The sequence below is a fragment of the Pan paniscus genome, chromosome 19 (assembly GCF_029289425.2).
Source record: "Pan paniscus chromosome 19, NHGRI_mPanPan1-v2.0_pri, whole genome shotgun sequence".
Classification (NCBI taxonomy): domain Eukaryota; kingdom Metazoa; phylum Chordata; class Mammalia; order Primates; family Hominidae; genus Pan; species Pan paniscus.
In genome coordinates this window covers 59,558,155-59,585,090 of record NC_073268.2, presented here as the reverse complement: position 1 = coordinate 59,585,090, position 26,936 = coordinate 59,558,155, and the positions used below count along the sequence as shown (strand labels likewise).

The window sequence follows — 26,936 nt, the reverse complement described above, 5'->3', positions numbered from 1 at the left end:
CAGTCTTACTGCTGATATGAAGAATGTTTTAGCAATCTGGCTATATCTAAGCAGCCACAGCATTGCCTCACACGAAAGCCTAATCCAAAGCAAGGCCCTAACTCTCTTAGTTTTATGAAGGCTGAGAGAGGTGAGGAAACTGCAGAAGAAAAGTTTGAAGCTGACAGGGATTGGTTAATGAGGTTTAAGAAAAGAAGCTGTTTTCAAAACAAAAAGTGCAAGGTGAAGCAGCAAGTGCTAATGGAGAAGCTGCAGCAAGTTATCCAGAAGATCTAGCTATAAGTTCATTGATGAAGGTGGCCACACTGAACAATAGAGTTTTCATATAGATGAGACAACCCTCTATGGGAAGAAGATGCCATCTAGGACTTTGATAGCTAGAGGGGAGAAGTCAATGCCTCACTTCAAAACTTCAAAGGATAGGCTAACTCTCATTAGAGGCTAAGGCTGATGCTATCTTTGAGTTGAAGCCAGTGCTCATTTACCATTCCAAAAATCCTAAGACTCTTAAAAATTACACTAAATCTACTCTGCCTGTACTCTATAAATGGAAAACAAAGCCTGGATACCAGTACATCTGATTGCAACATGGTTTACTGAATATTTTGAAACTGTTGCTCAGAGGAAAAGATTGCCTTCAAAATATTACTGCTTATTGACAATGCACCTGGTCACCCAAGAGTTCTGATGGAGATATACAAGGAAACTAATGTTTTCATGCCTGCCAACACAACATCCGTTCTGCAGCCCATGGATCAAAGAGTCAATTCAACCTTTTTTTTTTATTTTTTTTTTATTTTTTTTTTTGAGACAGTCTCCCTCTGTCACTCAGGCTGGAGTGCAGTGGTGCGATCTCAGCTCACTGCAACCTCTGCCTCCTGGGTTCAAGCGATTCTCCTGCCTCAGCCTCCTGAGTAGCTGGGATTACAGGCATGCACCACCATGCCTGGCTATTTCTTTTTTTTTTTTTTTGTATTTTTAGTAGAGATGGGGTTTCACCATGTTGGTCAGGCTAGTCTTGAACTCCTGACCTTGTGATCCGCCCTTAGCCTCCCAAAGTGCTGGGATTGCAGCCATGATTGACTTTTTAGTTTTATTTAAGAAATACATTTTGTAAGGATGTTGCCATAGATCGTGATTCCTCTGATGGATCTGGGCAAAGCAAATTAAAAACTGTCTGGAAAGGATTCACCATTCTACATGCCATGAAAAACATTCATGATTCAGGGAGGAGGTTAAAATGTCAACATTAACGGGGGTTTGAAAAAAGTTGCTTCCAACTCTAACGTATGACATTGAGGAGTTTAATACTTCAGTGGAGGCAGATATGAAAGAAATAGCAAGAGAATGAGAATTAGAAGTAGACCCTAAAGATGTGACTGGATTGCTGCAATGTCATGATAAAACTTGAACACATGAAGAATTGCTTCTTATGGATGAGTAAAGAAAGTGGTTTCTTGAGACCCAATGTATTTCTGATGAAGATGCTGTGAACATTGTTGAAATGAAAACAAAGGATTTAAAATGTTATATTAACTTGGTAGATAAAGCAGTGTCAGAGTTTGAGAAGACTAACTCCAATTTTGAAAGAAGTTCTACTGTGGGTAAAATGCTATCAAATAGCATTGCATGCTGCAGAGAAATCTTTCATGAAATGGAGAGTCAATCAGTTGGACAGTGTATTAGTTCATTTTCGCACTGATATAAAGAACTACCTGAGACTGGGTCATTTATAAAGAAAAGAGGTTTAATTGACTCATAGTTCCACATGGCTGAGGAGGCCTCAGGAAACTTACAAGCATAGTAGAAGGTAAAGCAGAAGCAAGCACCTTCCTACATGGTAGCAGGAGAGAGAAACAGCAAAGGGAGAACTGCCGCAAACTTTTAAACCATCAGATCTTGTGAGAATTCCCTATCATGAGAACAACATAGGGGAAACCACACCCGTGATCCAACCACCTCCCAGCAGGTCCCTCCCTCGACATATGAGAATTACAATTTGAGATGGGATTTGATGGGGACACAGAGCCAAACCATATCATTCCACCCCTGGCTCCTCCCAAATCTCATGTCCTTCTCACATTTCAAAACACAATCATGCCTTCCCAACAGTCCCTCAAAGTCTTAACTCATTCCAGCATTAACTCAAAAGTCCAAGTCCAAAGTCCCATCTGAGACAAGGGAAATAAATCCCTTTCACCTATGAGCCTATAAAATCAAAAGCAAGTTAGTTACCTACAAGATACAATGAGGGTACAGGCATTGGCTAAATGCTCCCATTCCAAGTGGGAGAAATTGGCCAAAACAGAGGGGCTACAGGCCCCATGCATGTCCGAAACCCAAAAGGGCCATCATTAAATCTTAAAGCTCCAAAATAATCTCTTTTGACTCCATGTCTCACATCCAGGGCACACTGATGCAAGGTTGGGTTCCCAAGTCCTTGGGCAGTTCTGCTCCTGTGGCTCTGCAGGGTACAGCCCTCATGGCTGCTTTCATGGGCTGCCATTGAATGCCTCTGGCTTTTCCAGGCACATGGTGCAAGCTGTCAGTGGATCTACCATTCTGAGGTGTGGAGGATGGTAGCTGTCTTCTCACAGCTCCACTAGGCAGTGCTCCAGTGGGGACTCTATATGGGGGCTCCAACCCCACATTACCCTAGCAGAGGTTCTCCATGAGGGCTCAGCCCTTGCATGCAGCAGACTTCTGCCTAGACATCCAGGCATTTCCATACTCTGAAATCTAGGCAGAGGCTTCCAAAGCCCAGCTTTTGTCTTCTGTGCAGCTGCAGGCCCAACACCATGTGGAAGCAACCAAGGCTTGGGGCTTGCACCTTCTGAAGCCATGGCTTGAGCTGTACCTTGGCTCTTTTTAGCCCCAACTGGAGCTGGAACAGCTGGGAAACAGAGTGCCCACCATGTCCTGAGGTTGTACAGAACGGCAGGGCCCTGGGCTCAGCCCACGAAGCCATTTTTCACTCCTATGCCTCTGGGCCTGTGATGGGAGGGGCTGCAGCAAAGATCTCTAGAATGCTCTGGAGAGATTTTTCCCATTCTCTTGGCAATTAACATTCTGCTCTTCATTACTTATGCAAATTTTCTGCAGGCAGCTTGAATTTCTCCCCAGAAAATGGGTTTTTCTTTTCTACCACATGGTAAGGCTGTAGATTTTCCAAACTTTTAAGTTCTGCCTCCCTTTTAAACGTAAGTTCCAACTTCAGACCATCTCTTTGTGAATGCATATGACAGTACACCTTCAGAAAAAGCCAGGTCACCTCTTGAATGCTTTGCTGCTTAGAAATTTCTTCTGCCAGATATCCTAAATCATCTCTCTCAAGTTCAAAGTTCCACAGATCTCTAGGGAAGGGGCCTAATGTCTCTTTGCTAAAGCATAGCAAGAGTGACCTTTACTCCAGTTCCCAATAATTTCCTTGTCTCCATCTGAGACCACCTTAGCCTGGACTTCATTGTCTGTATCACTATGAGCATTTTGGTTAAAACCATTCAACAAGTCTCCAGGAAGTTCCAGACATTCCCACATCTTCCTTCTTTTTCTGAGCCCTTCAAATTTTTCCAAGCCCTGCCCATTACCCAGCTCCAAAGTTGCTTCCACATTTTCAGTTATCTTTGTAAGAGCACCCCACTCCTGGTACCAATTTTCTGTATTAGTCCATTTTCACACTGCTATAAAGAACTACCTAAGACTGGGTCGTTTATAAAGAAAAGACGTTTAATTGACTCACAGTTCCACATGGCTGGGGAGGCCATATGGACCAACAGACTGACTTGTTTGAACATTTCTGGCAAATCGTTCTGGCTATAATGTTTGTTGTAATGAGGGAGTTAGATTTAGAGCCTCCTTTTATTCTCTGGCAAAGAACACACCTTAGAGTTCATATGTTACATATTAGGGACTTACATTGAAGGGTGAACCCTTTGGTTTGGATGTGGTTTGTTTGTCCTCACCAAAACTTCTGTTGAAAGTTGATCCCTAATGTTTTGGTGTTGGGAGGTAGGGTCTAGTGGGAGGTGTTTGGGTTATGGGATCAGATTCTTCATGAATGGCTTGGTGCTGTTGTCATGGTGAATTCATTCTTGCTCTCAGGAGACTGGATTAGTTCTCATGGGAATGGGTTAGTCTCTGAGAGAGTGGGTTGTCTTAAAGCAGGATGGCCTCAGGTTTTCCCATTTGTACATGTCCGCTTCCCCGTTGACCTTCTTTGCTATATTTTGATGCTGTATGAAAGCTCTCACCAGAAGCCAGAGCCATGCCCTTGAACTTCACAGCCTACAGAACAGTGAGCTAAGTAAACTTCTTTAATAAATTACCCAGTCTCAAGTATTGTTTTATAGCAACACAAAATGGACTAATATATTGAGTAAACCCGTTTTACAAGTTGAATCTGGAAACTCAGTCATGCAATGAAGGTAAATGTCAGAGAAGTTTAACCTCTTAATATAAAGTTAGATTCAGTATTATCCAGTTTTAACTTGGTGACTGGAAAAAGCCAATTAGCAATTTTACAAATTTTTATGTAATAAATAACATGTCAGTCTTCAGGTATTCTTCATGTGATGATCATGGTCTGATGAAAAATGTTACTTAACTGACTCTAAGCATAAGTCATTTAATTAATCTTTCCACATTACTGCTTCCTCATGTGTGAAGAAGAATCATAATTGCTAGCCTAGGCCAGGTGCATGGTTCACACCTATAATTTCAACAATTTGGGAGGCAAAGGTGGGCAGATCGCTTGAGGCCAGCAGTTTGAGACCAGCCTGAGCAACATAGACCCTGTCTTTACAAAAAAAAAATTTTTTTAATTAGCCGTGCATGGTGGCACACTCCTGTCATCCCAGCTACTTAGAGGCTGAGGCAGGAGGATTGCTTGAGCCCTGGATTTGGAGGTTACAGTGAGCTATGATTGCACCACTGTACTCCAGCCTGGGGAACAGAGTGAAATCCTGTCTCAGAGAAAAGAAAAATTCTAACCTGTTCATCTCATAACATTATTATGGATATAATAATAAGATCACTAAAATCATGTAAATAAAAGTACATTGTTAGGGAAGAGGTTTAAAACTATAGAGAGATGTATAGTTGTTTACAGAATTTGAATGTCTTTTTAAAATTTGCTTTAAAATATAATACTTGTCAGCTAATAACATAAAAAAGAAATTCAAGTTATTTTCAAAGGATGGGGAGAAGTAAGCAAAAACACATGCTGAATAAGCAAACTCAGAGTGAAAACTGTGTTTCCATTATGATTAAGTTGGTAGGCAAAAACTACTCAGTGGAAAGTAGAGTGGTGGGTTATTGAACCTTTCCCTCATACTGTCATCATCGGAACACTTTTGTGGAGTGTTGTCTATGTAGAAAAGCGTGCTAGTTCCCAAGGTTGCAGAGAGGTAAATAACATGGTCTTCATTCTCTTGGAATCACGTCGAGGAGATGGCAACACACGTGCATTAAAAGGACACTAAGTGTTGTCAAAGGTACATTTCACTCAACAAATGTGTTTTTTTTAGTGCACATGCCAGCCAGGCATGGTGCTCGACCCTGGAGGTGCAGTGGTGACTAAGGCACACTTCTGTGTCTTGTGGGGTTCTGAGTCATGAAGCACCTCATATGTGTGTAATGTGCTAAATACTACAAGGACAGGCCCAGTGTGACGTGGGAGCACAAAGAGAAGTATCTACCTCAAACTGAGGAGACCAAGGATTACTTCTCAGGGAATGCGTCTTGAAGCTGAGAACCAGAGGTTGAGTAAGAAATAAGCCATTTTGCCTGTTCCCTGCTGAGCTCTTGTTTCTGTTCCTTCCTCCTCCACCTACTCTAGTTTGGTGGTCCTTAATCTCCTCCTCATCTCACTTCCCTGCATTCACTACACTCCACACTGTCTGTACCTCCAACCCAGATTGCTTTTCTGAGCCTAGTTCCTCTGAAAATCTATTGGGCTGCCCCTGCAGGCAGCTCACATTTTGTGTGTATTCACCCCAATTCACTTTCTTTCCCAAATCTTTTTCCTTAATACCTTAATTTATGTTCCAAAGTCAGGCACCTATAAGCCATCCTAGACACTCTTTTTCTGTTATCTCCTTCATCTGATTACTCAACAAATTGTGTCTTTTCAACCCCCTGATTTACCCTGGAATCTGTGCCCTCTCACCTCAGTGCTTTAGCTTCAGCCCATCATCAGTTTTGCGTGGGTTATTACAGCACATCCCAGCTGACTTCTCTGCCTTCTTCCTAACCCTCCTTCCATCTGTCTTCCACTCAACTGGCAGATAGGTCTTCCATAAGTGATCACTGTTTCACCAAACATATTTAAGACAAAACACATATCTTTGCTGTGATGAAAAGTACTATAATAAACACGAGTACAGGTATCTTTTTGATTTATGTTGATTTCTTTCCTTTTGGGTAGATACTCAGTAGTGGGATTGCTGGATCAAATGGTAGTTCTATTTTTAGTTCTTTGGGAGATCGCCATACTATTTTCCATAGAGGCTATACTAATTTACATGCCCCGTCAACAGTGTGTAAGAGTTCCCTTTCCTCTGCATCCTCATCAACATCTTCATTTTTTGTCTTTTTATGATAACAATAGCTCTTCTGACTGGGGTAAAATGATATCTCAGTATGGTTTTAATTTGCATTCCTCTGATGATTAGTGATGTTGAGCATTTTTTCATATACCTTTTGGCTATTCGTATGTCTTCTTTTTTTCTTTTTCTTTTTTTTTTTTTTTTTTTTTGAGACAGGTCTTGCTCTGTTACTTAGGCTGGAGTGCAGTGGCAGGACTATGGCTCACTGCACCCTTAACCTCCAGAACTCGTGATCCTCCCCCCTCAGCCTCCCAAGTAGCTGGAATTACAGGTGCCAGTTGCTGGGCCTAGGTAATTTTTTTTTACTTTGTGTGGCCGGTTTCGAACGCCTGGGCTCAAGCGTTTCTCCTGCCTCGGCCTCCTAAAGTGCTGGGATTACAAGTGCGAGCCAACACACCCAGCTAATTTTGTTTTTAAATTTTTTGTAGACACAGTGTCTCACTATGTTGCCCAGGCTGGTCTCAAACTCCTGGCCTCAAGTGATCTTTCTGTCTTGGCCTCCCAAAGTGCTGGGATTACAGGCATGGGCCACCATGTATGTCTTCTTTCAAAAAATGTCATGTCATTTGCCCACATTTCAATGGCATTATTTGTTTGTTTGTTTTTACTATTGACTTGTTTGAATTCCTTGTACATTCTGGGTATTAATGCTTTTGTCACATGAACAGTTTTAGGCACCATTTTCAATACTATATTACAGAGGTGAACAAAACAGAAAAATTCTTGCTGTCGTGGATCTTGCATGCTAGCCATTATACCTGGCAGGTAGCTAATGCTTAATAATGGATGGATGGACAGGTGGATGGATGATAAGAGAAAGAAATGACCTCCTAGGTGGGAGAAATACAGAAGTAAAGATACCAAAGAAGGAATACATGGCATCTGCTGTCAAGGCGATGAGAAGGCCATTCGGACAGGAGTGGAGAATGAGCGAAGAGACAAAATGAACATCAAGATAGAGAGACAGGCTGTAGACCTTGACAGACAGACAGACTTTGGATAGGTAGAGAATGAAGCAAAGACCATGTCAGGCAAGATGAACATGGTGAGCAAAGATGCAAAGATGGGAGTGCAAAATATATGTGTAAGGATAAAAACAGGCAACCTGGCCAGCTGTAGAGGGAAGGATGTATATAGGAGAATTGTGAGGAAGTAAAACTGGGAAGAGGTTAAGGAAAATGTACGGACCAGACTACACTGTGAAGGCTGTTCTATAGGAACTGGACCTTGGTCAGTGTTGTTCTGGAGCTCCTGACTAGTATATAATAAGGCAAGAGAGAGAAAGAAAAGGCACATACATTGGAAAGAAATGAAATTCTTTTCACAATGTGATTGTTTACAAGGAAAATTCAAAGGAATCTACAGAAAAGCTACTAGGAGTAATAAGTAAATCTAGCAAGGGTATAGAATACAAGGTCAGTATTCCAAAATCAGCTGTGGAATTCCACTTCCAGCATGACAACATGGGCTGCTCCCCAGTGAAACTGGGCTCGGCAGAGGACTCTTGGATAAAACACAAAAGCCGCAAACCATGCAAGAAAAGTAGATAAACTGTACTTCATCAAAATTAAAAACTTCTGCTCTTCAGAAGACACTTAAAATGAAAATACAAGCCACAGAGTAGGAGATAACATTTGTAAAATACAGACATGATGAAGAACTCGTGTACAGAATATAGAAAGAAGTCTTAAACTCATTAAGAAAACAACCTTAAAAATAGACAAAAGGGGCCGGGCACAGTGGCTCACGCCTGTAATCCTAGCCCTTTAGGAGGCCGAAGCAGGAGGACTGCTTGAGCCCAGGAGTTTGAGACCAGTCTGGGCAATATAGTGAGACCTCATCTTTACAAAATTTTTTTTAAAAATTAGGTATGGTGGCATGTGCCTGTAGTCCCAACTACTTGGGAGGCTGAGGAGGGAGGATCACTTGAGCCCAGGAAGCAGACGTTGCAGTCAGCTAAGATGATGCCACTGCACTCAAGTCTGGGTGACAGAGCAAGACCCTGTCAAAAAAAAAAAAAAAAAGTGCGTAAAAGATTTAAATAGGCCCTACTCCAAAGAAGAAATACAGACGTTAAATAAGCAAAAGATTTTCAACGTCAGTAATCATAGGGGAAATGCAAATTAAAAACACAATGAGATACCACTACACACCTATTAGCATAATTAACATTTATTAAAAACAACAATACAGTGCTGACAAGGGTGTAGAATACCTGAAGCTCTCATATATTCCTAGTGTGAATGCAGAATGGTACAATCAATTCCAAGAACAGTTTGGCAGATTTCAATAAATTTAAACAAAATTTACCATACAGTCCCATTCCTATGTATGTATGGACACATGTCCATACAAAGATCTGTACATGAATATTAGCTTAAATATCACTAAAGACAACCTAAACATCCCTCAGCTGATGAATAGATAAACAAATTACGGCTGAAATACTACTCAGAAATTAAAAGGAACAAACCACTGGTACGTGCAGTGACACGGGTGTGTTTCAAAAGCACTATGTTAAGTGAAAGAAGACAGAGACAAAAGACAGCATGTCGTATGATTCCATTTATATGACATTTTGGAAAGCCAAAACTAGGCACAGAAGTAACATCAGTGGTACTGGGAACGGGGCGGTGGGGGGAGGCGGGGGCGGGGTGACAGGAGGGAATTGGCTACAGAGGGCCATAAGAAACTTTTTGAAAAGATAAATTTATATGTTCTATATCTTGATTGTGGTGGCGGTTACACTATGTTTACCTTTTTTTTTTTTTAACTCAGAACTAACTGTACACTTGGAATGGGTAAATTTGTGTATTGAAAATTATGGTCTGTTTTAGACTAGATTTTCGGAGCACTTGGTTTTTCCTTGGGGAATAGAATGTTGTAGAACATAAGATTTTGGGGTCCGACTGCCTGGAATCAAAGCCTAGCTCCTCCGCCTGCTTCACCATGCAACCCTGACCATATTACTAAACTTCTCTGAGGCTGTTTCCTCGCCTATAAAATGAGGTTCGTGCCTTCCACCTCATAGAGTTATGTGAGAAAACGACTGTTCTTTTAAAGCCGTCAGTAAATGATACTGCTGTCATCATTGTTACTACTTTTTTCAGAATTGTGTCCTCAGCATCTCTGGATGTTACACTCTGTGCTAAATGCTGGAATATGACCAGCATGACCTGATCCCTGCCTTCATTCCCGTCCGGTGGGGAAGGTAGAACTTTAGCCAGTGAACAGTTGAGCTCTAAGAGATCATTCTAGGTGGGCTTCAATGGTGCCAAGGAAAGAGACAGAATGATAATACAGAACAATTGGGAGAGAGCACTCCAGAGCGGGAAGGCACTGGGAGGGAGTGGATTGGAGTTGAGAACTGAAGGAGAGTGATGCAGAGATCTGGGGGAACGTACGGTGGCCAGAGTGGGCTTCTACCTGACACTATAAATAGAAAGGCCAGTGTGGTGAGAACATAATGAACAAGGGGCAGGGTGGCACAAGATGAAGTCAGAAGGGCTGGAACTCCATGTGCAGTGGGAGAAGCCAGAAATGAGTTGTACAAATGGGGCTGGTGCGATCAGATTTAGGTTAAAAGAACCCCTCAGCTGCCTGGGTAAAATAGACCATAGAATCCCAGGAGAGAGACTTGGGGCAGCTCCTGGCATGACTTGATGATAGCTTGGACCAGGGTGGTCACAGCAGAAGTGAAGTTCTGCTGTTACTCAGCTCAAAATTCAGGCTGGCTACCATTGCCTACTCTTCTCTGAAATGTTCCCGTCTCTATTGCCTATGTGTATCTTCACCTTTGTTACAGTGCTATAGCTCTGTCTACCTGTAATTCATTATAAGGGAGAGGAGCAGAGGTGACATTAGAACGTAATCCCAGAGAAGGTGCAGCTCCCCTGTTCAGTCAAATCCTCACAGCCAGCACCAACAGAAATACATTTCTGTTTAGCCAGCCTGCCGATGCTTGTAGCATGAAGAATAATAGAGTAAACCCCGCAGGGAAACAGAACCCCATAGAATTCTCCACCTCTCCTCTACTGAGAGTCTCCTTAAAGGCGGAATGGTTTGAATGCCCAGCCATCTAAATATAGGCTTTTCTTTTGTTCCCTCTTAATTTAACTGAGTGATTCTCAAACTCTAGTGAACACAGTCATTATTTTCCAGAATTGTACATACATAACCTTCCATGTACTTTATGGATGAGTTCAGGGGATTTTAAAGGATAATTTTGAATATAATATAGTTTCACCTTAGGGCTGACCTAAATAAACTGAATAAACTGCAGCTCCACTGTTTCAAGAAATTGAAAATGCATCTGGTCCTAATACAGCTTTGAGTGCCAGTCTTGGTGCTGCTTGCCTGTTTGTTACTGAGCTCCCTTTTGTCTATGTTGTTTCAAATGATGGAGAAAGTGACCTTGAATATATGTAATAAACAAGGAATAGTAAGATAATCGACTGTTTTTGAAATAGTTACAGTAAAAACCCTTTACATTTTAAGCAACATAGAAATTTTCTATAATTTTTTTTTTGCAAATCAAAGGGGAAAATGTTTATAGCTAAAATACCATTTAATGAGAACAAAATTAATGCAATGACATTGTCATTTGTTTCATTTTCCCAAGGAGAATACAGAGGACAGTACTTAAGTTTTAGTTATGTTGATTGCTTGTGTGAAATGCTGATTCCTGCCAGCAGTCGCCAGGTGTCTCTCACACTGCTGGGAGAGGAATGTCTCGTCTTCTTCATCTGGTTGCCTCCGTCACTGTTCTAGGGGCTTCTGGCACTGGTGCAAGGCAGAGCTGTGCTTCCTTGAGAGTGTGCCAAGCATTTACTTTGGTTGTTTAGTTCTAGTCTGGGAGCAGACACAAAAGGAAAAAAAAGAAAATACCAACTCCATATGTCTGAGGTATCACTTATAGTTTAAAAAATATGATTGTCTTATCATGTTTGGGAAAATACTGGTCTTCCTGTTTTCCTCCTATTTAAATTCATCCTAAACCTTCCAGGGACATAAGAAATTATTAGCTATTTTGACCATCCATTCCAGAAAAGACGGTGGCCTTACAATAATTGCAAGTGGTTAATAGAAACATCCTTTTACAGCTTCTATTTACCAAATGTAGTTCCTGTGGAAACACTTGACCCCGTGGCTTTCTGCTTTTTATGTCAGCTCTGGGGCCTTTATGATAGAATTATTTATCAGTCTTTAATGGCTCGGGGCCACTTGATGAACTTGGGTACACTGTACATCACATCACTTAGGAAGCATCCCAGATGCTCATGGATAAATCTAGAGTCGTGGTGCATTTGGCTAAAGAGCTCCTGCATGTGAGGAAGTCTGGAGAAAAGTGCTCCAGAGGGGTCACAATGGAGCTGTCTTAACCTCTGCTGTCAGCTTCTCACCACGGAGTTTATCGCTATTACTTGGAGCCAAACCACTGCATCTGTTCTCCTTAGGCTGTGTCAGCGCAGCCACCTCACATCCTCAGGGACCCATGGCTTCCATTCTGGATACTCACACTGGTAAGTGGGACTTGGCAGAGGCCAAATCAAGTAGTTTGTTTCTGACACCTCTGAGCCCATTTCTTTGCCAGTTTTATATCATCACTAGTAACTCCCTTCCCTGTACCTCTTACATATCACACAGGCAGCCAGTGTCCTTGAACACCTTCCACTTAACGAAGCTGCATATCTGCTTGCAACACTGGTCCTAATAGGATAAAAGGATTTAGTAGTTTTAGGGTGGCCAAGAGGAGGGGACAGCAGAAGAGACAAGTGGTTAAAAGTGAATGTTTCCAATATTTCTTCTAAAATATACCTCAGTTCTTCTCAGGAGGATAAAACCAAGTGTTTTGCCCCAGCAGATTATAGCTGCCAGAGTCTAACACCTATTTTGGAATGTTTCCGGGGGTCCTTAGGACCCCTTTTCTATCTTATGGTCTTCCGTGCTGTAAGACCTGGAGACCAGCTGGCCTGAATGGAGATTGTGGGGCCTGAGGGCTCTCCCAGCACCTCTGCCAGCCCTGTCGCCTCATTGGTTCCTTCTCTTCTGACTTCATATTTGACAGGTTGTCCTTCTGTCTTAGACAAAAATCTATTAAATTCGCTGCTCCATCCAGTTACTCTTCTATTTCTCCTCTTTGTAGCCGACTTCTGGAAAGGGTGGCCTGCTCACCACTTCACTAGTTGCAGCTCAGCTTCCAGCCTCACCATTCATCTCTGCTTTTCTCTGTACTTTCACTGCATTTTTCTCTCTGCATGGCGGCCCTTCCAACCACTCTTCACTTAAATGGACTCATATCAAAATGGCAACCTCAGCCTTAGCCCCTAGGTCCTCCAGCTGAGTTCCCTGTCCCAATTCCAAATCTTTATGAGAGAAAATTTGATTGCTCCAGCTTGGGCCTCATAGTTCCATTTCCCTGGGGCAAAGGAAAGGGTTATAAGGACAATTAAGCATTAGGGATGGGAATGGGAGGACAAAAGTACTTAAGGCAAAGGGAAGGATCCAGGGCAGCTTCCACGGGACTTTACGTGGCACTTGGCCAGATGTGTATCTAAAGCTATGATTCTGCTTTGTAACTTTCTAGCTATAATCCACCTCCCCAACTTTCAACGAATACATTATGTCAAATTCTTTCTGTGTGTTGTAATTAAAGCCAAGGAGCTTCTTAATATTTACCAAGTCTTAATTTCGCTTCAGAGATGTGTTTCCTAGTTCGGTTAAAATTGGAGTTTCTGTTCATGTTCTCCTTGTTTTCAGAGAAGACAGAGAGATGTAGACACCGTTCATCTACCATCTTTTATCAAACCTGAGGTCCTTCAGACTTATATTTTTAAGGTATCTTATATATATATTTTTAGTGATATCCTTTTTGCTGGTCTATCCTAATTTAATATTTCTTAAGGATGTCAAGGCCTACTGTTTCTTTTAAATATTTTAGAATCAAATAATTATTTTCTTCAATTCATCAAGAGTGTATTGATCACCTGTAATGTACAAGCACTGTCAGTTTTGTTTTTATAATGCTCAAAGTTTTATAATCTGGGTGAAAAACCTAGCCACATGTATAAAATGCTTAACAGACAGCATAAGGCAGCCCAGAAATATGTGTTGAATGAAATGAATAGATCAGTACAAACAAGAATTTCTCTGGAAAGTCAGACAAAGAAGAAGGACAGAGTGGACAGTGAAAGCTTCCTGCAGGCGGAGCCAGGACTGGGCCTTTCTTCTTGTTATTTCAGAGACATCTGTATTTTGATTATGTCTCTTTTGAATTATCTATTTTCCAGCTTGGTGACGCTGACAGGGAAATAATACATGTCAGCATTAGTTTTTCCAACTTAATGGATCAGATGAGAGTGATCCATAACATGTAAGCTTTAGGTGTGGGCTGTAAGCAGGAGAGATTGCACGATAAGAGCAGAGCAAAAGGTTATTTAGAGAGGATAAATTAAAACACTTGGAATTGGGGTCAGTCAATACCTGGTTTTGAAATGAATGATGAAGATGGAGTTTTAGAAATGAAATGAATGGATTGTTTAGTTGGCATTATTAACTTAAAGAACGGGGTTTAGCTTAAGTATTATAGGGCTTTACAGGAGACATTTTTCAAATTTACTGAGGGTTTTACCAGTAAGCACTTAAGCAAATGTAAACATTTTGTGGGCTGCAGGGGAGCTGTGGATATTATTCATCACCCAGGCACACTAGTCTAGCAGACGGGTACCCAGCCAGGCTAAAGCTCTGCAGAGTTTCTAAGGGTTGTTATGATTAGTCTCTTGGTGTGTATATATTGCTAATGTAATAAGAACATAAACATTTTATAAGTATAGAAATTTCTTTTTTTGTAGTGTTAACCAGTGAAGTGGCAGGAAGAACAAATTTGGCCTCAACTTAATAACAGTGGTGTTAATGTAGAGAACTTGTTCTTAAAATAAAACTGTTCTCTATTAACCATGGTATGAAGAGTTCATAAAAACTTTTTGTACATATTGTCATGCTTAGTCATTACAATGGTTGAACAAGAGGAACGCTGCTGGGGTTTTCTGAAAGTTACACTCCCTTCTCTCATCATGAGAAAAAAGAAAGCATTTGTGACTATTTTCAAGTGTTGTGAGCTGTGACAGTATTCCTAGGGATGAAGGATTCTTCTGTTCTCATCTCCCTTTTTATAATCGGAAAATGCCCAGATAGTCTAATAAATATGAATATGAAGAGTTAACTGTCATAGTAACTTAGTCTATCACTTGTAGCCAATTAAAACATATGTTTTAGGAGCAAATATCTTTTACTAATAATCTAGGGTCATTTTGCCTAATGTCTCTTCACTTTGATTCCTCTCTTTTCACATAAGACGATGTGAAAAGGTGGGACACAATTAAATGCTGTTTTCATTGGTTGGTGTTAGATGAGTGGAAGTCATACCATAGCGTTCTCTCTTTTGCATGGTTTGTAAAGGTTCATTTGGGCACCATTCTTAAGTTCAGAGAATATAAAGATGAATAGTGCAAAGTCACTGCACTGAAAAAACACAGCATAAGGGGATGGGCAGCCATGGCAGCAGCTCATGTTAGCATGAGGTCTAAGAAGTGCTGTGAGAGCTTGGGGACAGACATGGAGACCAACCATGTGGAGGGGCTCAGGAAGGTGAGAACGGAGAGAGAAAATGTCCTTGGAGGAGTTTTTTGATGTCTAAGCTGAGTCTTAGAGGATAAGAGATGGCCATACAAAAGATGGAGAGAAGTGTTTCAGGGGGCAAGGGGGCCAATTCTAGGGCAAAGGAGCTAGAGGCACAGTTAATTAGACACGTTCACAGAACAGATCAGAGATGGCAAAATAATGGCCAATAGACCAAATCCTGAAGAAGCATTTTTTGTTTGGCCTGCTGTGCCAGGCTGGTCCTTATAGATGTCTGCGTTTGTAAACATGGTCCCTGGCCAAAGGTCCTGGTCCCAAGGGGCAGGTAAGGAGATGGAGTAAGAGGTCAGCACTATACTTCCGGGTAGCTGCACGTGCACGCAGCTGCCAGTCTCCGAAGCAGCAGAGATGGATAGTTTTATTTCCCAGCTTCATTCTTTATAAATTGTGTTTTATTTAAGCTTTTCAAAGACTCTTTAAAATTCATTGACCCTATTTGGTGCAGGTGAACAAAGCTATTTTTTAAGTAGAGTCCTATAAATCAAAAATAAGGAGGCAGATCAGAGAATTCAACTATCTGGCTCAATCAGGAGAAAGGAAAGGTATGTGTCTGTCACGTGGCAGGCATTGGGTGTTATGGGATCCTGGAGTAATGGAGGGATTCGGTAGTTGGTCCCTGCCCTCAAGGAATTAGAAAAACAGACTAAGAGATTGGACTACAATGCTGGAAACTCTGATTTTCATAGCTGGGACAGTAGGAATCACTCCTCCTTAAAAATTCCTAAGTCTTTGTACAAATTACCCTTAATTTAAGATGAATTGGTGTAGCATAATTCAGGGGTCACCACATACTCCCCTCTGAATAAGAAGGCTGAATCTCAGTGAAGGGAGATTCATTTTGGTATTTTTTTCTTTTTTTTTTTTTTATAGGCAATCTTTCTTCTCTTCCTTCTAGATTAACAGGATTCTTTCAGTCAGCTTTCAAAACTCATTCAGCGTAGATCTGGTTTGTTTTCTTCCTTGAAAAAAATTATTAATATAATACCACAGTCTCTGCGCCGAACATCATGATGCATGCCTATAATCGCAGCTACTCAGGAGGCTGAGGTGGGAGAATCACTTGACACCAAGAGTTTGAGCATTTTTTAGAGATGGGACCCCATTTCTTAAAATAAATAAATAAATAAATAAATAAATAAATAAATAGAAAGGTGTCTGTGTGTGTGAAACCACAATCTCCACGTTCTGAATGTAATTATGCCAAATATATTTTCTTCTTATATTCTTCGCATTTCTTTTAAACATGTTTTAAAATTTAATTTTCTTTTAAAATAGGTTTTGTTTTCTCATTTTCTTCACAATTTCCTTAAGTTCTGAATTTACATCAGTCGTCTGCCACTCTACAATATCTATAACTTGAGACATGTTCAGAAATAGAAAACTCCTAAATAAGATTCTGGGGAGACATTTTCAAAACAGTTTTCTATAGAGGCTTTCTCCGGAAACTCATTTCCAAGCTCCAATGTGGGATTTACGCAGGAAATTAAAGTTAAATTGTCTTGGTTTGATTAAGGTTTTGCATTTTCTTTTGTTTTTGAAGAAAGGATATTTTATTTTGTAATTTCAAAGTCATTTATTGTGGAAGAATGACCAAGAAGTATGAAATTAATTTTTGTCTAAACTAATTACCTGCAGAGCTGCTCAAAATATAAAGCTTTCTTGACTTAACATTTCATAGGCTTCTCTGAGACATTACTTAACAGAAAGGCCACATTTTTCCAGGAAGTTATTTAAAAGTCAGGTAATTTAAATTACATTTATTAAGTGCAATAAATAGGCACCAAATTAAAGCTTGTTTCTCTCTTATTTGTTCTTAATTTCTGTAGAAAATTATACTTTCGTAGAGCTATGTAAGGGCTGATGTTTAGTAAACAAAACAATGTTATATTTAAAAAGGAGAAAAAAATAATTCATAGAAATGTGTGGACCAATTTTTCCCCACTCTCAATCCATCAGTTTCTTTTCTATAGTAGCCTTGGGCAGGAAAGGCAGAGGTAGAAAAATCTCAAGCAGTGACGCTCAGTAGAAAGACATCTTAATTTAAAATATAATTCAGTTTTGTATATGAGTTTTGAAATAAATCATCATTCAACCCTCAGCATGAACCATGAACCGATTTGCATGCATGAGTGAATGAATATAAAAGAATTTTTTGGTTCAAGAAAATTAGTCTTTTTCTGCCCACCCCCATCAAATAGTGCTGTTTTTCTTATTCATACATTTATTCTGTGTTGTTGAAAATTAGAACTTTTTTTGCAATATTATCACACCCTGTTCAACTCTATTTCAGATTGTTCTTATAGAAATTCAACCAGCAAGAATCACTCACAGAGATACTAATTCCTCTGTTCTTAATAAAAGGCCATTACAGCTACTGTTGCAGCAGTGCAAGAGCACCAACGTTTAAAAAACATGTTTTGTATGTGGTCAATCTAGCTTTTCAATATACCACTTTTTGTAATTTGGTATAATAAAATTAAATTGTAAGTAAAATTAAAATTAAAGATAAAAATAGTGGTGTATTCATAAGTCTTTATAAGTCTGACAAAATAAATCAGGGGAAACAATTTATGGCAAGTTTATCAGCCCCTCCCTCCAGCTCTATTTAAATAGGTCCTTCCTATTTAAAATATTCTGTCTTATTTCATCTGTTCTTTCTTGTAGCTGATTTTACAATTGGAGAGTTCATGGTAGTTACATGTGTTTGTTTAAGGTCTGTCTTCCTTTCTAGACTAAACTCTTGCTGTTTTGTTCACTGCTGTACAGCTACACTTAGCATAGTGGCTATCTAGGCAATGCGAAATTTTAATGAATGAATGAATGAACAAGTCAACACTATGTGCTCATTTAACAAGCACTTTTTAAGTGCTTTATTTACATCATTGTATTTAATTCTTAAGACAACTCTATAATACCTCCCGTCTTACAGATGAAGAATCTAAGGCCAACAGATTAAATAATTTGCTCAAGATCACACGGCTAAACAAGTAGAAACCCGCCTTCCCTATTGTCTTTTTATTGAGCCTTTTTACCTAAGCAAGTTTGACTTGAAAGTTTCAGTCTTGCCATTGAAAGAGCCATAATACACCCTTTCAGTTGAGGAAACCAAGGACCAGAGAGGTTAAATAAGTTACCCACTTTTAAATAACTAGTTAACTTCAGAGTCAGAACTAGAATGCAGACTACCTGATCCTACTCAGCATGCTTAGTTATGCTACCATGAGGAAACCAGAATATAGCACTAATAATAAAAAGTATTAAAGTATTTTAAAAACATATTTCTTATGAAAAATCCCAACAGATGGAATAGTAGAGTGAGTACAGTGGACCCTCAACATACTCATCGCCCAGAATCAACAACTATCAAGACTTTTACCACACTTGCTTCATCTTGCCCTTTAAGTACTTTTAATGATCAAAACACTTGTAGCTGTATGATTAAATTAAAACAAAGTAGATAGTGCAGGCAAGTCAGAAGTCTAAGGATATATCCAAAGTTCCTCTGCTAATTGATAACAGAGCTAGTTCACAGCCCTCTGTTCTTCCACTAGAACATGCCAAGAGATATATAATGAAAGACAACTGAAAGTGGGTGACCTAACCAGGCCGGCCGCAGTCAGCACTGGAGTGGAGCGGCTTATGTTGGCTCAGCATATGTAGCTTGGCCAGATGGGGACCAGCATCACATTGGTAATGGTATAGTAGTTATCAAATCTCAGAGAGCTTCCAGACCACGTGGATTCCTAACAAGTTCCCAGGTGATGCTGATGGTCCAGGAGCCACACTTAGAATCATGGTGTGGAGGATCTACCCAGAAATTCCAATGAGGCCCTCTTTCCTAAGGTAACTGAGCCCAGAGACACCCAAGAAGGCCAGCTTAGCCTTTCTTCTCCTCATCTTGCTTCTAGAAACCAGATGTCAGAGTAACACTTGAACTGGAAGCAAACTGCTAAGGAATTTAAATGATAAAAAGGAGTAAAAGGACTAATAAAAAAACATATTCCACAAAAAATTTAAATATTGAATAAATTATGAAAGGAGAAAACTCAGGTGTGTATGTGTGTGTGCCTGTGTGCGTCTCCAGGCTTGGGATGCTTTCAAAAATCCATCTAGGAATGGGAAGAGCCGATGGTTTTTGTTTGTTTTTTTAATCAAAGGCTGAATGGTATGATTAAGAGAAAGAGTATGTAGACTAATTGACCTAAAATAACAAGAAATCAGTCTTTGACATAATAGTGTTTGAGATCTCTGAGATTTAGCTCTGACCACATTTTATGAGCACTAAGGCAGAAAATCATAGTTGTGTTTAACTGAGATGAAAAATGAACACTCTTTTCTAACCTTTTTCTATCTAAAAGATAGATCTCTTGATTAAAACAGCTAAACTTCAACAACCTGAATATAACCATGATATTTAAAGATTTCATGGTAAATCAAACTTAATAACCCACATATTACTTGATATATTCTCTTTTTATTCCAAAACCATTATTATTGCTTGTCCTCTTTCTACTTAACAGTTCCAAAGAGAGTCCTTTACTTTTTTTTTTACTGATGTCTCATTGTATACAAATATTCTAAAGAAAATCCTCTAGTTACCCCTTTATTTAACTTTTTTCCTCTGCCTTATTTCAAACAAGAGTTCAAGTAACTTGCAAATATATGTAAAATGTGACAAAATAGTCCAGAAAAAGAAGACTAAGAAGAGACAAAGTGGAGCCAAGAATAATAGAACTTAAAGTGCAAACCATGATCACCCTCATGTCATTAGACCAAAGAGCCGTTCAGTGGGAGAGGAGGGCCCGCTCTCTGCTTCTAATGTGCTCCACCAATGCATTTTAGGAAATCTGGAAGATAGATTAAAGATACAAGCTAGCTGAAGGCTGTTTCTCTCAACGAAGCATTTGATAAAAATTATGTGGTGGTGTGCCCATGATTCTTCTTCCTTTAAAATGCCTAACTTGAGCCTCTCTTGTGAGGTGAATTAAACAAATGCTTGTCTCTCTTTGCTGACTTCCACATGGCAGGCAGAGTAGTCCTTCTAAAAAGCAGATCTGATCATTTTCTTCCACTTTTTAAAATCTAGAAGACTTCACTGAGTCTGCATTTGCCCAGAGGTCTCTGTATGTGGCCTTCCTAATTTCTGTGCTCTCTTGACACCTCCCACCCTCATTCTACTCTCCAGATATGTGGAACATAAACTTGCCATTCTTCTCCTCTTTGGCCTTCTCACACGCTGTTCCCACTGCCTGCAACTCTCTTCTCCACCCTTTCCGCCCATCTCCCACCCATCCATCGGGTCTCAGTTTACACATCACTTCTTCCTAGAAACACCCCCTGTCCACCACCCAGCATAAACTAGGTTAGGTGCCCCTGACTGCCCCGTGTTCCCTGCTGTGCCACACATGCTTGCCTTGGCCACGAACTGACCACCACTACAGCATCAGTGCCCCCAGGACAAGGACCACACCTGTCTTGCTCACCACATTATATACAGTTGTTTCGATTTCAGGGAATGCAGTATTAGGCTATTTGCATAATGGAGTAAACTGAAGGTGCTTTTAAGCCCACAGGAAGCTCCTCCCAGGTGATTGCATCCCAACTCAAGACTCCAGCCACCCCAGGCCCTCAGCAGACCCAGGAAAGAAGAGGCTCAGCAAGTTGTATTACACCAGTGTGCCCCACATACAGTTGGGAGACTCTGGGTTAAACTGATGAGCCAACAAATGAGCCTGAGTATAGGTCCTGTTTCCAAGTTATTTTACTTGCTTTGAGTCTCAGTTTCTTATTGCTAAAATGAGGTAATGCTATCTCAGTAAACTTGTCTTATTTTAAGGTTTTTTTTTTTTAAGAAACTCAATACTGTTTTTTAATCTATCCTATTGGCAAATTTTATTTTTTGTTTTGCCTTGTTTTTAATGTCACAGCCAGTGTTGATACAGGTTCTAGAAGATTGTGCTCTCATATAGTGCTGGTGGGAGTGTAAACTTGTGCAAACTCTGTGGAGTACAGCCTGACAGTACGTGTCAAAATCCCTACAACATGTGCATATCATCTGACTTAGCAGTTTCACATCTAGGAATTTATCTTCGGAATTTCTTCTAACCAGAGCTGTGAACAAAAGTCTACCCATAAGATATTTATCCCAACATGCTTTTTGATTTTTAAAAATGGAAAAAGACTGAATGTCTGAAAAAAAGTATATTGGTTGAATTAATTGTGGTGTATCCAAAGAATAAGCCACTGTGTGTTATAAATATTAATGATGTTGATGCAAAAAATATATTTAATAGTCTGGGGAAATTATTAAGATATATTGAAATAAATCAGGGAATAAAACCACAATTTAGCATATTCTCAATTTTTTTTAAGTAGTTATATCATTGGAAAAAGGCTGAGAAGATATCAACTAGTATGTTTCTCCGAATAACTCATGAAGAATTTCTTCTTTGTGATTTTCTAGAATTGCCAGTTTTCTGAATTGGATGTATATTACTTTTGTTATAAATGTTTTAGGAAAAAATGAAACATAACAGGAAAATAAATTTCACACAGTTTGCAATTGGAGTACCTGTGCCCATAACACAAGAAAGCTCTGAAGTCCACTGATTGAGGGCTCCTCGTGCCAGAAGGGGAAGGATTCCTTCAGGTGCCTGGATGCTGAGAGTGATCATGGCATCCTGGGTAAATAGTTTCATTTTTGTTTGCATGGCTTGTCAGCCTACCCAGTTTTCATTCATGCCCTTGTGCACATTGATTTAAACACCAAAATTGAGCCACATCATTTTCTGTGACTTCAACAAAGGTCAGAAACTAAACTTCCACATAAAATGGCCTATCTCAATAAATTAAATTCATGTGTGCTCTTCTAAAAGGGCTTTTCGTAACACTAATATCTCTGAATCCAACGGGCCTCCACAGAACTTGAAGGAGTAAACAACCTTCTTTTTTTTTTTTTTTTTTTTTTTGACACAAGGGCCAATTCAGGAAAAATAAAATGTTTATCAGCCACATTTTTCTCCCTCCCAAAATAAAGCTAGTTTTTTAGAGTCTCATAGGGAAAAAAAAAATCTGTTCTTATAAGCTATAAATTACCTTATTGGAAGAAGAACAACATTATAATATGTGCACTGCTTTTTAGCCATCTAAAGTTTCCTTTCTGGGTATATAGGAGATGTAACAACACAGAGGTATCTTTGTAATCTTTCATCTGGAAAATCATATTGTGTGCCATGTTGGGAAGATAGATGGTTCCAGGTCATATGATGTATGAGGGAACTTCAAAAAGATTATGGAAAAAATAGAATTAAGAGATAAAAGTTTTAAAAAAAAACCCTATTTCTCAACCTAATCTCCATCAAGGTCAAGATACTTTGGTAAGCAGTGATACCAGCCATTTAGTCTATCTGTAAAGAACTCACAGAGTCCTGGGAATTTAACCATGTCAAAGCATTCTTTTTTACATTATTAACTGAAGAGAAATGGATTCCCTTTAAAGACTTTTTAAGATTAGGAAACAAAAAGAAGGCAGAAGGAGCCAAATCAGGACGGTGAAGTGGATGCCTAATGATTTCCCATCCAAATGCTCACAAGGTTGCCCGTGTTTGATGAGAGGAATGAGCAGGAGCATTGTTGTGGTGGAGAAGAACTCTCTGGGGAAGCTTTCTGCTAAAGCTTTGCTAATTTTTTTCAAAACACTCTCATAATAAGTAGATGTTATTGTTCTTTAGCCCTCTGGAAAGGAATCAAGCAAAATGCCTTCAGCATCCCAAAAAACTATGGCCATGAGCTTTGCTCTTGATCTGTCCGCTTTTTCTTTGACTGGACCACTCCCACCTCTTGGTAGCCACTGCTTTGATTGTCTTTGTGTTCAGGATTGTAGTGGTAAAGCCATGTTTCACCTCCTGTTATATATTCATTTTCTTCTTTTTTTTTTTTTTTTTGAAGAAATGCTTCAGGATCTCGATCCCATTTGTTTAAAATTTCCATTGAAAGCCCTGCTCTTGTCTGCAGCCAATCTGAGTACAATGGTTTTGGCACCCACTGAGTGGAAAGTTAGCTCAACTTTAATTTTTCAATCAGAATTGTGTGAGCTAAACCAATTGAGACGTCTATGGTATTGGTTGTTGTTTCTACTGTTAACCATTGGTCCACTTAAATTAGGGCATGAAAAAGATTCATTTTTTCCTCACAAATTGATGTGGATGGTTTGCAGCTGTGGACTTTAATCTTCAACATCATCTGTTCTTAAACAAGTTATCCATTTGTAAACTGCTGATTTGGGGGGGCATTGTCCCCATAAACTTCTTGTAAAGCATCAATGATTTCACTATTCTTCCATCCAAGTGTTAGCATAAATTTGATATTTGTTCTTGCTTCTGTTTTAGCAGAATTCATGTTGCTTTGATAAGGGCTCTTTTCAAACTGATGTCTTATCCTCCTTAATGCCTCAATCTAGATCCTGTTCAGACATGTTATAACAAGTTAGTATGAGTTTATTTTGGTGCAAAAAATTTTTGAAATCCATGCATAGTCTTTTCAGAATATGCATTTTCCATGAACTTTTTGAAGTCCCCTTGTATACCTCCACCTTAGAGAAATGTGTTTCAGCAGTTGGTGAGGGATACAGTTGAGCAACAAATAGGAAACAGAGGGATGGAAGAGATAAAGGCAAGGAATGTGTGTGGTCCACTCCATCAGGATGCTTGGCTTTGAAGAGTGTTGAAGCAAGAGGGGTATTACCTTGGGGGAAATATGAAGAAAGTAATTTATTTGATGCAGGAGGTTAATAGACAGTAGAGATAGAAGATAAAAGACAGATTAGGGAGGAGATTAAATAAAAACAAAAGTGGAGGGTTTATCTTTAAAAGGAATGAAGACAGCCTCTTCTGAAATGGGAGGAAGGAAGTAAATCTGAGGGCATTTGTCACTGTTGTATAAGAGGGAAGGGCATCTGTTAAGGCGTCTTGGGAGCTAGAGTGAACCTGGAGCCTTGAGAAGGCAGGAGAAGAGTTAAAATAGTCACTATAAGGAACAAAAATGGAAATCAGCCCTGGCTAAGCACCCGCACTGTTAAACCATCCCCTTGAAATGGGGCCAGTTAGTATGAGTGTAAGCCTTTCCCAGCAGGAGCAGAGACAGTAGGTTATTGAGCAGATCCAGGGTGGGAATGTTGGATGGACAAGGCAGAATGGATTATTGAGGGTGCCTGAGTGAGTATTGTGGAAGTAACTGACCACAGGGTTCAGAAGAGATGGCCCAGGAACAGGTGAGTGGAAATGCCACCTCAAGGCAGAATGTGCACTCAGAAGTCTCTCAGCTGTAATTTATGGTTCTTCTGTCACAAGCACCTTGACAGCAACATATCCCTTATATTTTCTCATTTTCCATCAAAATTCTCATTCTGTTGGGTCACTCTTTGGGCACAGAGGCTGCAGGCCAGGTAGGAAAGAGTCAGTGCTGGCCCCTATAGCAGAGTGGTAGAGTGGTGGCCAGAATTCTCCATCAAGTCACTTCTAGCTTTCATATTCTGTTGCCCTGACTTCATTCAGTACTGTAGTTCCAGCTGCTGGGCTCTCCTCTGGCACCCTCCCGGCTAAATTCTAACTTGTCATAATTCTACAAGTTAGTCTTTTTCCTAGAAGGGCCCTCTCATAGATACAGGCCCTCTCTCCTGCCATAGGAACACTGCAACCCTGTGCATAGAAGGGTATCATCTCACATGTGTGCACATAGGGTAAAGTCTGCCTCTCTAGGGAGTTGGCTGTTTTTAAAACCAGAGCACCCTAGAAGCTGCACACTGGTGACTCTTGCTTGCTAAGAAACGTGTTGTGGAATCTGTAATCCAGCAGGGTCACTGAACACTACACAAACATACCTTACTCAGAAGTGGAATTATGGCTTCTGCTAGGAGAAGGCAGGCTTGAGTAACCTCCTTAGGTTTCTCAAGAAAGAATAAATAAACATGCATATAAGCAGGAACTAGTAGATCCAATTTATCTAGACTCTCAAAAAGCCTTTCACAAGATTCCATACAAAGTCTACTTTTAGAAGTTGGCTCTTTTGAGAAACAGGCTTATAATAATCATTATCATTGTAGAGTTTTAGATGATGGGTTTCATTTGCATAAATAACACTGTGCGACCTCCCCTTGAAAATCCTGTGTCCATAAGTCACGTTACGGCACTGGTACTACACAACGGCCACCTGGTGTTTACTGTTGTGGGGAACCGGTAGCACGCTGAGCCTGTAATTCATTACAGACATTGTAATGATGGCAGTCAGAGGCACATCATTGCTACTCATGATCACTAATTAAGTGATGTCTTAATAAAGTATAAATACAGGGGAAGAACAGCTTCCAGAATTCAGGTAGTATTTTCTGCCCAAATCTTCCAATATTGTGTCTGAAGTTGTTTGTTCATGACTAAATATAAAATGGAACACTGTGCAGGAGGCATTGTCTCAGTCAGTCTTCAACCCTAGGAGGAAAAGATGATCATTTCTGTTGTAGAGAGGAGTAAGTGAAACCTAGCTGCCCTATAGCCAGGAAGGGACAGAACCTATATGAATCCAGAACACTCTAATCCTGACTCTCTTAACCACTTTACTCTTAGCTAGCAAAATCAAGAAGAGCAGCCAGAGCTCCCACAAACATATTCTTCCTTATTGTAAGTTTGTTTCATAAAGAGGATTCCCCATATCCAGGAATCAGCCAGATCAGTACTGCCTCTACTGGATAGGTGGATTATTTGTACTTTGTCAGTGCCGATTTTAGGTAGTGTGATTGAGTTGAGTTGGAGATGATCACTCCACGTTCTCTGCTCTTTTTCCAGCCCATTGCTAGCTGTGTCCTTTGCCACTTGTTGTGCTGTTCCGGGAGTTGCCATTCTGACCTTGGGGGTGAATCCACTCACAGGAGCCCTGGGGCTCTTCAACATTTTCCTGTATACCTGCTGCTACACACCACTGAAAAGGATCAGCATTGCCAACACATGGGTCGGAGCTGTGGTTGGGGCCATCCCGCCTGTCATGGGCTGGACAGCGGCCACGGGCAGCCTCGATGCTGGTAAGTGTCCCGCGATGTGGAGTCTCATATGAGCACACTCGATCAAGGAGGCATTTCCTCCCTGAGCTGTAGCACTTGGTTCGACTCCATTCCATCCCACGTTAATTCTTTTAGCAAATGTGCTGATGTGGCAGACTGAAATTCTGTGGACGCAGAGTAAAGAGAGACCGTGTCATCCTGGCTGGTGGGTGCACATGACATACACTTTCCCTTGTAGGGAATGTCTGGGAGAAAAAAAAGGAAGCAGTGCTGCCTACCTGTGACTACAGGTGGATAAAGAAAGTACCTGAAGCCATGATGAAAATCACAAACGAAGCTAGGACTAACGAATTCATGGGGCGGGGAGAAGGTATCTGGAGCTGGCCTCCAGTCTCCCATCAAAGGGGTTTCGTCTCACGAGCCAGCCTCCTGTGTTCCCCTCTTATGAAAGGGCAGATTATTTTCATTAGTTTCTAATTTATTTTTATATGATTTGCTTAAATCGTTCATACTGTCTATAGTAAAACTATTGAAAGATTCCTACATTTTTTTGGTGGTATGTCACAACTAAATTTGTGGGGTGAAAA

At 40.2% G+C, this 26,936-nt stretch overlaps 1 protein-coding gene across 1 annotated transcript in view; it reads left to right on the top strand.

Moving 5' to 3' along the window:
• LOC100980340 (protoheme IX farnesyltransferase, mitochondrial) overlaps positions 1 to 26,936 on the top strand; it is a 139,123-nt gene that overhangs the window by 96,316 nt on the left and 15,871 nt on the right. Inside the window, exon 6 of the mRNA XM_024926171.4 lies at positions 26,138 to 26,370. Coding sequence (XP_024781939.2) covers positions 26,138 to 26,370 — 233 coding nt within the window. The remainder of the gene's footprint in view (positions 1 to 26,137; positions 26,371 to 26,936) is intronic.